Source organism: Stigmatopora argus, chromosome 5, assembly GCF_051989625.1.
Source record: "Stigmatopora argus isolate UIUO_Sarg chromosome 5, RoL_Sarg_1.0, whole genome shotgun sequence".
Taxonomy (NCBI): Eukaryota; Metazoa; Chordata; class Actinopteri; order Syngnathiformes; family Syngnathidae; genus Stigmatopora; species Stigmatopora argus.
The window spans coordinates 4046646-4062270 of NC_135391.1; the positions used below are offsets into that span (position 1 = coordinate 4046646).

The 15625-nt window shown below is 28.0% G+C and overlaps 1 protein-coding gene across 4 annotated transcripts in view; it reads left to right on the forward strand.

Annotated features, from left to right (window-relative positions):
* Nucleotides 1–15625, forward strand: part of ccdc92 (coiled-coil domain containing 92) — an 88302-nt gene that overhangs the window by 48141 nt on the left and 24536 nt on the right. For all 4 annotated transcript variants that reach the window (XM_077600144.1, XM_077600146.1, XM_077600145.1 and 1 more), the window contains 2 exons: nucleotides 979–1116; nucleotides 1202–1243. In XM_077600144.1, the coding sequence (XP_077456270.1) occupies nucleotides 981–1116; nucleotides 1202–1243 (178 nt within the window). In that variant the 5' untranslated portion in view covers nucleotides 979–980. The remainder of the gene's footprint in view (nucleotides 1–978; nucleotides 1117–1201; nucleotides 1244–15625) is intronic.

The window sequence follows — 15625 nt, forward strand, 5'->3', positions numbered from 1 at the left end:
TAGAATTTAAAAAAAAGAAGTCTTAGGGTACAGTTTAATAAACAAACAAAAACAATGCAATTCACTGCAATGGCAGAGAGCCGGGATAAGTTTCAAATCAACCATAGAATGTTGCCAATGCAATTTCAAATGTTGTTTTAGCAGTTGCAGAACAGTCCATTCTCCTCTGAGTCACCTTGATGCGACTTGAGGTCATGCTTTGGAAAAAAACACGCAAAGCAATCTGAGCTATTCTAGGAAAGGGTTGGGAGGAGAGCCGCTTTGCGTTACCGGAAGGATTCATCAATAATACATCGTCTCTCGGACTTTGTGGCTCGCCGGCGCCGAGGCGTTTTTCGAACAAATTTTCTCCGTGTGCAGGATGTGCTGTGGTCTGTGTTATTTATAGTATCGCGACATTGGGGCTAGGGCAAGGATGTGTCGCTGCATCATATATTACTATTATGTCATGGATCCAGAGTTGACTGTCCTTAGTCTCGTCGTGCCCTGCGATTGGCCGGCTATCGATTCGGGGTGTCCACCCCATGTGAGGATGAGCGGTACGGAAAATGAATGAATGAATGAATAGAAGGTTACAAGTCAGCACAATTGCTGATATTAACGATACTCGGTCGATTGGTCGCCGGACGTTTGGTCGCCGGATGTTTGGTCGCCGGACTTTTGGTCGCCAGACTTTTGGTCGCCCGGAAGGTTATTGATAATTACCATTTAAAATTGTTGCTCAAATTCCCTAAATACAAACTGCGAATTAGTATTTAGTCATACTTAATGCCCTATTAATTATTAGGCTAAAGAAAAGCTCAAAATTTTCCGTACTTTTATTGTGTTTTGTTGGAGAACTTGACCAAAAGACCGCGACCTAATGACCGGCGACCAAACGTCCTATCACGGATATTAACAGGCACAGTCGTCGAATCAAAAGTTCAAGGTTCATCTGAGCAAGTCAATGATTTTGTGTCTGGTGAACTTTCCCATCAGCCATGGCATCGGCCAACGTCACGTTGGAGAATCAGCTGCAGAGCGCGCAGAAGAACCTGCTCTTCCTCCAGCAGGACCACGCCAACACACTGAAGGGGCTGCACGCCGAGATCCGACGATTGCAGCAGCAATGCACAGGTGACTCGCCGCGACCGTTCCTTTTGGGGACACGCAGTACTCCTCGGAAGGTTTCCAACTAGTCATCGCTCCTGTACGTTCGCAGATCTGACCTACGAGCTGACCGTTCGAAGCTCCGATAATTCAGGTAAGAGTTCTTCCATTATGTTCCAAATGTACTTTTCTGGAAGCCCCTCGGTTACCTTTCCTTTGCCTTTAGTTTAATTTTATACGCTTACCTTATTTACTCGCATATGAGCTGCATTTATCGGTAAGTAAGGCTTTTTTTTATTTAAAAAAAAACACATAGTATAGTATAGTAAGGCTTTTTTTCATTAAAAACGACATAGTATAGTAAGGCTTTTTTCTTAAAAAACAACATAGTATAGTAGGGCTTTTTTCTTAAAAAAAACGATATAGTAAGGCTTTTTAAAATTAAAAACGACATAGTATAGTAAGGCTTTTTTTTTTCACCATTAAAAACGACATAGTATAATAAGGCTTTTTTCTTTAAAAAATGACATAGTATAGTAAGGCTTTCTTTAATTAAAAAAGACATAATAGTAAGGCTTTTTTCTTTAAAAAAAACGACATAGTATAGTAAGGCTTTTTTTCTAACAAAAAAAAAACGACATAGTATAGTAAGGCTTTTTTTCTAACAAAAAAAAAAACGACATAGTATAGTAAGGCTTTTTTCCCCCCAAAAAACGACATAGTATGTAAGGCTTTTTTCTTAAAAAACGACATAGTATAGTAAGGCTTTTTTCTTAAAAAAATGACATGGTATAGTAAGGCTTTTTTCTTTAAAAAACGACATAGTATAGTAAGGCTTTTTTTTAAATGACATATTATAGTAAGACTTTATTCTTTAAAAAACGACACAGTATAGTAAGGCTTTTTTTCTGAAAAAACAACATAGTATAGTAAGGCTTTTTTAAATTAAAAAACGACATAGTATAGTAAGGCTTTTTTAAATTAAAAAACGACAGTATAGTAAGGCTTTTTTTCCCAAAAAAAACGACATAGTATAGTAAGGCTTTTTTCTTAAAAAATGACATAGTATAGTAAGGCTTTTCTTATTAAAAACGACATAGTATAGTAAGGCTTTTTGTATAGTAAGGCTTTTTTCTTAAAAAAACGACATAGTATAGTAAGGCTTTTTTCTTTTAAAAAAACCGACATAGTATAGTAAGGCTTTTTTTTTAAATGACATATTATAGTAAGGCTTTTTTCTTTAAAAAATGACACAGTATAGTAAGGCTTTTTTCTTTAAAAAAATGACATAGTATAGTAAGGCTTTTCTTATTAAAAAACGACATAGTATAGTAAGGCTTTATTTATTAAAAAAACGACATAGTATACTAAGGCTTTTTGTATAGTAAGGCTTTTTTCTTTAAAAACGACATAGTATAGTAAGGCTTTTTTCTTAAAAAAACGACATAGTACAGCAAGGATTTTTTCTTAAAAAAACCAGATAGTATAGTAAGGCTTTTTTTTCTTCTTAAAAAAGCGACATAGTATATTAAGGCTTTTTTAAAAATTAAAAAAACGACTCGAGGGTGCGGGTTATATGCGCATAAAAAAGATAACATGCCCAAAACTGCAAGGAGACAAAGACGAAAAACAGTAACGCAAGACAATGCGGCTGATGCGGTCATTTATTTCAAAATAGAGAAAATATAAACAGAAAACGCTAAACATTTTATTTTGACGTCTATTAATGAAATTAAAGAAACAAACGTATCTTGCATAAAACGTGAAAAAGGCGGATTAAGCACTTAGAATACCCACGTGTTAATATTACGAAACTCAGTCAAATGATATTTTTGAAAAATTACTTTGCTTTTTACTTAAATCCAAACACACAGCGCTGTAAATCTAAGCACCTTTTTTTTAAACCGATGAAAGTAATACAGCATGGGATTAAACGACTCTTGGCCGTTGCATTGTGGGACGCACTATTGTCCACCCACTGCCAAGCGCCCAACCCCCGCGTTGTTACAGCCGTGACACCGCGGGACTCGACGCGAGCAAACGGAGCACTTTAACGGGCAGCGAAAATCAGGGAGATTTGGAGGGGATGGAGAGAAGAATGAGCAGATGGAGAGAGCCGCGATCGTGTGGGTCAATGTCAGGCATCGGAGACTAGAGTGAGTGCAGGAAATGAGATTACGTGTCATGAGCCTAATGCACGGCTGTCTCTCTTGCCATAACATTCCATTAACTACTGGGAAAAATACGCATGTTACCTCTCACCACTACAAATATAGCTTTGTATAGTGAGGCTTTTTTTGCAAAAAAAAATGACCATGTATATAGTAAGCCTTTTTTGGCAAAAAATGGCCAGGTATATAGTAAGGCTTCTTTAAAAAAAAAAAAACATTTATAGTAAGGCTTATTTTAATTAAAAAACGACAATGTATAGTAAGGCTTTTTTTCTTAAAAAACGACCATGTATAGTAAGGCTTTTTTCTTTAAAAAACGACATAGTATAATTAGGCTTTTTTTCTTGAAAAAACGACATAGTATAGTAAGGCTTTTTTCTTAAAAAAGGACATAGTATAGTAAGGCTTTTATTAAAAAAACGATATAGTATAGTAAGGCTTTTATTAAAAAAACGACAGTATAGTAAGGCTTTTTTATTAAAAACGACATAGTATAGTAAGGCTTTTTCTCTTAAAAAACGACATAGTAGAGTAAGGCTTTTTTCTTTAAAAAAAAACAACCATGTATAGTAAGGCTTTTTTCTTTAAAAAACGACAATGTATAGTAAGGCTTTTTTTCTTAAAAAACGACCATGTATAGTAAGGCTTTTTTCTTTAAAAAACGACATAGTATAATTAGGCTTTTTTTCTTGAAAAAACGACATAGTATAGTAAGGCTTTTTTCTTAAAAAAGGACATAGTATAGTAAGGCTTTTATTAAAAAAACGATATAGTATAGTAAGGCTTTTATTAAAAAAACGACAGTATAGTAAGGCTTTTTTATTAAAAACGACATAGTATAGTAAGGCTTTTTCTCTTAAAAAACGACATAGTAGAGTAAGGCTTTTTTCTTTAAAAAAAACAACCATGTATAGTAAGGCTTTTTTCTTTAAAAAAACGACATAGTATAGTAAGGCTTTTTTTCTTGAAAAAATGACATAGTATAGTAAGGCTTTTTTATTTAAAAACGACATAGTATAGTAAGGCTTTTATTAAAAAACGACATAGTATAGTAAGGCTTTTTTATTAAAAAAACGACATAGTATAGTAAGGCTTTTTTATTAAAAAATGACACAGTATAGTAAGGCTTTTTTTCCTTAAAAAACGACCATGTATAGTAAGGCTTTTTTCTTTAAAAAACGACCATGTATAGTAAGGCTTTTTTCTTTAAAAAACGACATAGTACAGTAAGGCTTTTTTTCTTGAAAAAAATGACATAGTATAGTAAGGCTTTTTTTATTAAAAACGACATAGTATAGTAAGGCTTTTTTTCTTAAAAAACGATATAGTATAGTAAGGCTTTTATTAAAAAACGACATAGTATAGTAAGGCTTTTTTATTAAAAACAACATAGTATAGTAAGGCTTTTTTTCTTAAAAAACGATATAGTATAGTAAGGCTTTTATTAAAAAAACGACATAGTATAGTAAGGCTTTTTTACTATAAACGACATAGTATAGTAAGGCTTTTTCTTAAAAAACGACATAGTATAGTAAGGCTTTTTTTTTCTTAAAAAACGACCATGTATAGTAAGGCTTTTTTCTTTAAAAAACGACATAGTATAGTAAGGCTATTTTTCTTGAAAAAATTACATAGTATAGTAAGGCTTTTTTATTTAAAAAACGACCTAGTATAGTAAGGCTTTTATTAAAAAATGACACATAGTAAGGCTTTTTTCTATAAAAAACGACACAGTATAGTAAGGCTTTTTTTCTTGAAAAAATGACATAGTATAGTAAGGCTTTTATTAAAAAACGACATAGTATAGTAAGGCTTTTTTATTAAAAACAAAATAGTATAGTAAGGCTTTTTTTCTTAAAAAACGATATAGTATAGTAAGGCTTTTATTAAAAAAACGACATAGTATAGTAAGGCTTTTTTATTAAAAACGACATAGTATAGTAAGGCTTTTTCTTAAAAAACGACATAGTATAGTAAGGCTTTTTTTCTTAAAAAAACGACCATGTATAGTAAGGCTTTTTTCTTTAAAAAAACGACATAGTATAGTAAGGCTTTTTTTCTTGAAAAAATTACATAGTATAGCAAGGCTTTTTTATTAAAAAAACGACATAGTATAGTAAGGCTTTTTTTCTTAAAAAACGACCATGTATAGTAAGGCTTTTTTCTTTAAAGAACGACATAGTATAGTAAGGCTTTTTTCTTTAAAAAACGACATAGTATAGTAAGGCTTTTTTTCTTGAAAAAATTACATAGTATAGTAAGGCTTTTTTATTTAAAAAACGACATAGTATAGTAAGGCTTTTATTAAAAAACGACATAGTATAGTAAGGCTTTTTTATTAAAAACGACATAGTATAGTAAGGCTTTTTCTTAAAAAACGACATAGTATAGTAAGGCTTTTTTTCTTAAAAAACGACCATGTATAGTAAGGCTTTTTTCTTTAAAAAACGACAGTATAGTAAGGCTTTTTCTTAAAAAACGACATAGTATAGTAAGGCTTTTTTATTAAAAAACGACATAGTATAGTAAGGCTTTTTCTTAAAAAACGACATAGTATAGTAAGGCTTTTTTATTAAAAAAACGACATAGTATAGTAAGGCTTTTTTTCTTAAAAAACGACCATGTATAGTAAGGCTTTTTTATTTAAAAAACGACATAGTATAGTAAGGCTTTTTTTCTTGAAAAACGACCAGGTATAGTAAGGCTTTTTTCTTTAAAAAACGACCATGTATAGTAAGGCTTTTTTATTTAAAAAACGACATAGTATAGTAAGGCTTTTATTAAAAAACGACATAGTATAGTAAGGCTTTTTTATTAAAAACGATATAGTATAGTAAGGCTTTTTCTTAAAAAACGACATAGTATAGTAAGGCTTTTTTTCTTAAAAAACGACCATGTATAGTAAGGCTTTTTTCTTTAAAAAACGACATAGTATAGTAAGGCTTTTTTTCTTGAAAAAATGACATAGTATAGTAAGGCTTTTATTAAAAAACGACATAGTATAGTAATGCTTTTTTATTAAAAACAACAAAGTATAGTAAGGCTTTTTTTCTTAAAATACGATATAGTATAGTAAGGCTTTTATTAAAAAAACGACATAGTATAGTAAGGCTTTTTCTTAAAAAACGACATAGTATAGTAAGGCTTTTTTTCTTAAAAAACGACCATGTATAGTAAGGCTTTTTTCTTTAAAAAATGACATAGTATAGTAAGGCTTTTTTTCTTAAAAAAACGACCATGTATAGTAAAGCTTTTTTCTTTAAAAAACGACATACTATAGTAAGGCTTTTTTCTTGAAAAAAATGACATAGTATAGCAAGGCTTTTTTATTAAAAAAACGACATAGTATAGTAAGGCTTTTTTTCTTAAAAAACGACCAAGTATAGTAAAGCTTTTTTCTTTAAAAAACGACATAGTATAGTAAGGCTTTTTCTTAAAAAACGACATAGTATAGTAAGGCTTTTTTTCTTAAAAAACGACCATGTATAGTAAGGCTTTTTTCTTTAAAAAACGACATAGTATAGTAAGGCTTTTTTATTAAAAAAACGACATAGTATAGTAAGGCCTTTTCTTAAAGAACGACATAGTATAGTAAGGCTTTTTTATTAAAAAAACGACATAGTATAGTAAGGCTTTTATTAAAAACGACATAGTATAGTAAGGCTTTTTCTTAAAAAACGACATAGTATAGTAAGGCTTTTTTTCTTAAAAAACGACCATGTATAGTAAGGATTTTTTATTTAAAAAACGACATAGTATAGTAAGGCTTTTATTAAAAAACGACATAGTATAGTAAGGCTTTTTTATTAAAAACGACATAGTATAGTAAGTCTTTTTCTTAAAAAACGACATAGTATAGTAAGGCTTTTTCTTAAAAAACGACATAGTATAGTAAGGCTTTTTTATTAAAAAAACGACATAGTATAGTAAGGCTTTTATTAAAAACGACATAGTATAGTAAGGCTTTTTCTTAAAAAACGACATAGTATAGTAAGGCTTTTTCTTAAAAAACGACATAGTATAGTAAGGCTTTTTTTCTTAAAAAACGACCATGTATAGTAAGGCTTTTTTCTTTAAAAAACGACATAGTATAGTAAGGCTTTTTTTCTTGAAAAAAATTACATAGTATAGTAAGGCTTTTTCTTAAAAAACAACATAGTATAGTAAGGCTTTTTTTCTTAAAAAACGACCATGTATAGTAAGGCTTTTTCTTAAAAAACGACATAGTATAGTAAGGCTTTTTTTCTTAAAAAACGACCATGTATAGTAACGCTTTTTTATTTACAAAACGACATAGTATAGTAAGGCTTTTATTAAAAAACGACATAGTATATTAAGGCTTTTTTATTAAAAACGACATAGTATAGTAAGGCTTTTTCTTAAAAAACGACATAGTATAGTAAGGCTTTTTTTCTTAAAAAACGACCATGTATAGTAAGGCTTTTTTCTTTAAAAAACGACATAGTATAGTAAGGCTTTTTTTCTTAAAAAACGACCATGTATAGTAAGGCTTTTTTCTTTAAAAAACGACATAGTATAGTAAGGCTTTTTTTCTTGAAAAAAATGACATAGTATAGCAAGGCTTTTTTATTTAAAAAACGACATAGTATAGTAAGGCTTTTTTTCTTAAAAAACGACCATGTATAGTAAGGCTTTTTTCTTTAAAAAACGACATAGTATAGTAAGGCTTTTTTCTTTAAAAAACGACATAGTATAGTAAGGCTTTTTTTCTTGAAAAAATTACATAGTATAGTAAGGCTTTTTTTATTTAAAAAACGACATAGTATAGTCAGGCTTTTATTAAAAAACGACATAGTATAGTAAGGCTTTTTTATTAAAAACGATATAGTATAGTAAGGCTTTTTCTTAAAAAACGACATAGTATAGTAAGGCTTTTTTTCTTAAAAAACGACCATGTATAGTAAGGCTTTTTTCTTTAAAAAACGACAGTATAGTAAGGCTTTTTCTTAAAAAACGACATAGTATAGTAAGGCTTTTTTATTAAAAAAACGACATAGTATAGTAAGGCTTTTATTAAAAACGACATAGTATAGTAAGGCTTTTTCTTAAAAAACGACATAGTATAGTAAGGCTTTTTTTCCTTTAAAAACGACCATGTATAGTAAGGCTTTTTTCTTTAAAAAACGACATAGTATAGTAAGGCTTTTTCTTAAAAAACGACATAGTATAGTAAGGCTTTTTTATTAAAAAAACGACATGGTATAGTAAGGCTTTTATTAAAAATGACATAGTATAGTAAGGCTTTTTCTTAAAAAACGACATAGTATAGTAAGGCTTTTTTTCTTAAAAAACGACCATGTATAGTAAGGCTTTTTTATTTAAAAAACGACATAGTATAGTAAGGCTTTTTTTCTTGAAAAACGACCAGGTATAGTAAGGCTTTTTTCTTTAAAAAACGACCATGTATAGTAAGGCTTTTTTATTTAAAAAACGACATAGTATAGTAAGGCTTTTATTAAAAAACGACATAGTATAGTAAGGCTTTTTTATTAAAAACGATATAGTATAGTAAGGCTTTTTCTTAAAAAACGACATAGTATAGTAAGGCTTTTTTTCTTAAAAAACGACCATGTATAGTAAGGCTTTTTTCTTTAAAAAACGACATAGTATAGTAAGGCTTTTTTTCTTGAAAAAATGACATAGTATAGTAAAGCTTTTATTAAAAAACGACATAGTATAGTAAGGCTTTTTTATTAAAAACAAGAAAGTATAGTAAGGCTTTTTTTCTTAAAATACGATATAGTATAGTAAGGCTTTTATTAAAAAAACGACATAGTATAGTAAGGCTTTTTCTTAAAAAACGACATAGTATAGTAAGGCTTTTTTTCTTAAAAAACGACCATGTATAGTAAGGCTTTTTTCTTTAAAAAACGACATAGTATAGTAAGGCTTTTTTTCTTAAAAAACGACCATGTATAGTAAGGCTTTTTTCTTTAAAAAACGACATAGTATAGTAAGGCTTTTTTCTTGAAAAAAATGACATAGTATAGCAAGGCTTTTTTATTAAAAAAACGACATAGTATAGTAAGGCTTTTTTTCTTAAAAAACGACCATGTATAGTAAGGCTTTTTTCTTTAAAAAACGACATAGTATAGTAAGGCTTTTTTCTTTAAAAAACGACATAGTATAGTAAGGCTTTTTTTCTTGAAAAAATTACATAGTATAGTAAGGCTTTTTTATTTAAAAAACGACATAGTATAGTAAGGCTTTTATTAAAAAACGACATAGGATAGTAAGGCTTTTTTATTAAAAACGACATAGTATAGTAAGGCTTTTTCTTAAAAAACGACATAGTATAGTAAGGCTTTTTTTCTTAAAAAACGACCATGTATAGTAAGGCTTTTTTCTTTAAAAAACGACATAGTATAGTAAGGCTTTTTTATTAAAAAAACGACATAGTATAGTAAGGCCTTTTCTTAAAAAACGACATAGTATAGTAAGGCTTTTTTATTAAAAAAACGACATAGTATAGTAAGGCTTTTATTAAAAACGACATAGTATAGTAAGGCTTTTTCTTAAAAAACGACATAGTATAGTAAGGCTTTTTTATTAAAAAAAAGACATAGTATAGTAAGGCTTTTATTAAAAACGACATAGTATAGTAAGGCTTTTTCTTAAAAAAAACGACATAGTATAGTAAGGCTTTTATTAAAAAACGACATAGTATAGTAAGGCTTTTTTATTAAAAAAACGACATAGTATAGTAAGGCTTTTATTAAAAACGACATAGTATAGTAAGGCTTTTTCTTAAAAAACGACATAGTATAGTAAGGCTTTTTTATTAAAAAAAAGACATAGTATAGTAAGGCTTTTATTAAAAACGACATAGTATAGTAAGGCTTTTTCTTAAAAAAACGACATAGTATAGTAAGGCTTTTTCTTAAAAAACGACATAGTATAGTAAGGCTTTTATTAAAAAACGACATAGTATAGTAAGGCTTTTTTATTAAAAAAACAACATAGTATAGTAAGGCTTTTTATTAAAAACGACATAGTATAGTAAGGCTTTTTCTTAAAAAACGACATAGTATAGTAAGGCTTTTTTTCTTAAAAAACGACCATGTATAGTAAGGCTTTTTTCTTTAAAAAACGACAGTATAGTAAGGCTTTTTTTCTTGAAAAAATGACATAGTAGAGTAAGGCTTTTATTAAAAAACGACATAGTATAGTAAGGCTTTTTTATTAAAAACAACAAAGTATAGTAAGGCTTTTTTTCTTAAAATACGATATAGTATAGTAAGGCTTTTATTAAAAAAACGACATAGTATAGTAAGGCTTTTTCTTAAAAAACGACATAGTATAGTAAGGCTTTTTTTCTTAAAAAACGACCATGTATAGTAAGGCTTTTTTCTTTAAAAAACGACATAGTATAGTAAGGCTTTTTCTTAAAAAACGACATAGTATAGTAAGGCTTTTTTATTAAAAAAACGACATAGTATAGTAAGGCTTTTATTAAAAACGACATAGTATAGTAAGGCTTTTTTATTAAAAAAACGACATAGTTTAGTAAGGCTTTTATTAAAAACGACATAGTATAGTAAGGCTTTTTCTGAAAAAACGACATAGTATAGTAAGGCTTTTTTATTAAAAAAACGACATAGTATAGTAAGGCTTTTATTAAAAACGACATAGTATAGTAAGGCTTTTTCTTAAAAAACGACATAGTATAGTAAGGCTTTTTCTTAAAAAACGACATAGTATAGTAAGGCTTTTTTTCTTAAAAAACGACCATGTATAGTAAGGCTTTTTTCTTTAAAAAACGACATAGTATAGTAAGGCTTTTTTTCTTAAAAAACGACCATGTATAGTAAGGCTTTTTTCTTTAAAAAACGACATAGTATAGTAAGGCTTTTTTCTTGAAAAAAATGACATAGTATAGCAAGGCTTTTTTATTAAAAAAACGACATAGTATAGTAAGGCTTTTTTTCTTAAAAAACGACCATGTATAGTAAGGCTTTTTTCTTTAAAAAACGACATAGTATAGTAAGGCTTTTTTCTTTAAAAAACGACATAGTATAGTAAGGCTTTTTTTCTTGAAAAAATTACATAGTATAGTAAGGCTTTTTTATTTAAAAAACGACATAGTATAGTAAGGCTTTTATTAAAAAACGACATAGGATAGTAAGGCTTTTTTATTAAAAACGACATAGTATAGTAAGGCTTTTTCTTAAAAAACGACATAGTATAGTAAGGCTTTTTTTCTTAAAAAACGACCATGTATAGTAAGGCTTTTTTCTTTAAAAAACGACATAGTATAGTAAGGCTTTTTTATTAAAAAAACGACATAGTATAGTAAGGCCTTTTCTTAAAAAACGACATAGTATAGTAAGGCTTTTTTATTAAAAAAACGACATAGTATAGTAAGGCTTTTATTAAAAACGACATAGTATAGTAAGGCTTTTTCTTAAAAAACGACATAGTATAGTAAGGCTTTTTTATTAAAAAAAAGACATAGTATAGTAAGGCTTTTATTAAAAACGACATAGTATAGTAAGGCTTTTTCTTAAAAAAAACGACATAGTATAGTAAGGCTTTTATTAAAAAACGACATAGTATAGTAAGGCTTTTTTATTAAAAAAAAGACATAGTATAGTAAGGCTTTTATTAAAAACGACATAGTATAGTAAGGCTTTTTCTTAAAAAAACGACATAGTATAGTAAGGCTTTTTCTTAAAAAACGACATAGTATAGTAAGGCTTTTATTAAAAAACGACATAGTATAGTAAGGCTTTTTTATTAAAAAAACAACATAGTATAGTAAGGCTTTTTATTAAAAACGACATAGTATAGTAAGGCTTTTTCTTAAAAAACGACATAGTATAGTAAGGCTTTTTTTCTTAAAAAACGACCATGTATAGTAAGGCTTTTTTCTTTAAAAAACGACAGTATAGTAAGGCTTTTTTTCTTGAAAAAATGACATAGTATAGTAAGGCTTTTATTAAAAAACGACATAGTATAGTAAGGCTTTTTTATTAAAAACAACAAAGTATAGTAAGGCTTTTTTTCTTAAAATACGATATAGTATAGTAAGGCTTTTATTAAAAAAACGACATAGTATAGTAAGGCTTTTTCTTAAAAAACGACATAGTATAGTAAGGCTTTTTTTCTTAAAAAACGACCATGTATAGTAAGGCTTTTTTCTTTAAAAAACGACATAGTATAGTAAGGCTTTTTCTTAAAAAACGACATAGTATAGTAAGGCTTTTTTATTAAAAAAACGACATAGTATAGTAAGGCTTTTATTAAAAACGACATAGTATAGTAAGGCTTTTTTATTAAAAAAACGACATAGTTTAGTAAGGCTTTTATTAAAAACGACATAGTATAGTAAGGCTTTTTCTGAAAAAACGACATAGTATAGTAAGGCTTTTTTATTAAAAAAACGACATAGTATAGTAAGGCTTTTATTAAAAACGACATAGTATAGTAAGGCTTTTTCTTAAAAAACGACATAGTATAGTAAGGCTTTTTCTTAAAAAACGACATAGTATAGTAAGGCTTTTTTTCTTAAAAAACGACCATGTATAGTAAGGCTTTTTTCTTTAAAAAACGACATAGTGTAGTAAGGCTTTTTTTCTTGAAAAGATTACATAGTATAGTAAGGCTTTTTTATTTAAAAAACGACATAGTATATTAAGGCTTTTATTAAAAAACGACATAGTATAGTAAGGCTTTTTTATTAAAAAAACGACATAGTATAGTAAGGCTTTTATTAAAAACGACATAGTATAGTAAGGCTTTTTCTTAAAAAACGACATAGTATAGTAAGGCTTTTTTTCCTTTAAAAACGACCATGTATAGTAAGGCTTTTTTCTTTAAAAAACGACATAGTATAGTAAGGCTTTTTTATTAAAAAAACGACATAGTATAGTAAGGCTTTTATTAAAAACGACATAATATAGTAAGGCTTTTTCTTAAAAAACGACATAGTATAGTAAGGCTTTTTCTTAAAAAACGACATAGTATAGTAAGGCTTTTTTTCTTGAAAAAAATGACATAGTATAGCAAGGCTTTTTTATTAAAAAAACGACATAGTATAGTAAGGCTTTTTTTCTTAAAAAACGACCATGTATAGTAAGGTTTTTTTCTTTAAAAAACGACATAGTAGAGTAAGGCTTTTTTCTTTAAAAAACGTCATAGTATAGTAAGGCTTTTTTCTTTAAAAAACGACATAGTATAGTAAGGCTTTTTTCTTTAAAAAACGTCATAGTATAGTAAGGCTTTTTTCTTTAAAAAACGACATAGTATAGTAAGGCTTTTTTATTTAAAAAACGACATAGTATAGTAAGGCTTTTATTAAAAACGACATAGTATAGTAAGGCTTTTTCTTAAAAAACGACATAGTATAGTAAGGCTTTTTTTCCTTTAAAAACGACCATGTATAGTAAGGCTTTTTTCTTTAAAAAACGACATAGTATAGTAAGGCTTTTTTTCTTGAAAAAATTACATAGTATAGTAAGGCTTTTTTATTTAAAAAACGACATAGTATAGTAAGGCTTTTATTAAAAAACGACATAGTATAGTAAGGCTTTTTTATTAAAAAAACGACATAGTATAGTAAGGCTTTTTATTAAAAACGACATAGTATAGTAAGGCTTTTTCTTAAAAAACGACATAGTATAGTAAGGCTTTTTTTCTTAAAAAACGACCATGTATAGTAAGGCTTTTTTCTTTAAAAAACGACATAGTATAGTAAGGCTTTTTTTCTTGAAAAAATGACATAGTATAGTAAGGCTTTTATTAAAAAACGACATAGTATAGTAAGGCTTTTTTATTAAAAACAACAAAGTATAGTAAGGCTTTTTTTCTTAAAATACGATATAGTATAGTAAGGCTTTTATTAAAAAAACGACATAGTATAGTAAGGCTTTTTTTCTTAAAAAACGACCATGTATAGTAAGGCTTTTTTCTTTAAAAAACGACATAGTATAGTAAGGCTTTTTTCTTTAAAAAACGACATAGTATAGTAAGGCTTTTTTTCTTGAAAAAATGACATAGTATAGTAAGGCTTTTATTAAAAAACGACATAGTATAGTAATGCTTTTTTATTAAAAACAACAAAGTATAGTAAGGCTTTTTTTCTTAAAATACGATATAGTATAGTAAGGCTTTTATTAAAAAAACGACATAGTATAGTAAGGCTTTTTCTTAAAAAACGACATAGTATAGTAAGGCTTTTTTTCTTAAAAAACGACCATGTATAGTAAGGCTTTTTTCTTTAAAAAATGACATAGTATAGTAAGGCTTTTTTTCTTAAAAAAACGACCATGTATAGTAAAGCTTTTTTCTTTAAAAAACGACATACTATAGTAAGGCTTTTTTCTTGAAAAAAATGACATAGTATAGCAAGGCTTTTTTATTAAAAAAACGACATAGTATAGTAAGGCTTTTTTTCTTAAAAAACGACCAAGTATAGTAAAGCTTTTTTCTTTAAAAAACGACATAGTATAGTAAGGCTTTTTCTTAAAAAACGACATAGTATAGTAAGGCTTTTTTTCTTAAAAAACGACCATGTATAGTAAGGCTTTTTTCTTTAAAAAACGACATAGTATAGTAAGGCTTTTTTATTAAAAAAACGACATAGTATAGTAAGGCCTTTTCTTAAAGAACGACATAGTATAGTAAGGCTTTTTTATTAAAAAAACGACATAGTATAGTAAGGCTTTTATTAAAAACGACATAGTATAGTAAGGCTTTTTCTTAAAAAACGACATAGTATAGTAAGGCTTTTTTTCTTAAAAAACGACCATGTATAGTAAGGATTTTTTATTTAAAAAACGACATAGTATAGTAAGGCTTTTATTAAAAAACGACATAGTATAGTAAGGCTTTTTTATTAAAAACGACATAGTATAGTAAGTCTTTTTCTTAAAAAACGACATAGTATAGTAAGGCTTTTTCTTAAAAAACGACATAGTATAGTAAGGCTTTTTTATTAAAAAAACGACATAGTATAGTAAGGCTTTTATTAAAAACGACATAGTATAGTAAGGCTTTTTCTTAAAAAACGACATAGTATAGTAAGGCTTTTTCTTAAAAAACGACATAGTATAGTAAGGCTTTTTTTCTTAAAAAACGACCATGTATAGTAAGGCTTTTTTCTTTAAAAAACGACATAGTATAGTAAGGCTTTTTTTCTTGAAAAAAATTACATAGTATAGTAAGGCTTTTTCTTAAAAAACAACATAGTATAGTAAGGCTTTTTTTCTTAAAAAACGACCATGTATAGTAAGGCTTTTTCTTAAAAAACGACATAGTATAGTAAGGCTTTTTTTCTTAAAAAACGACCATGTATAGTAACGCTTTTTTATTTACAAAACGACATAGTATAGTAAGGCTTTTAT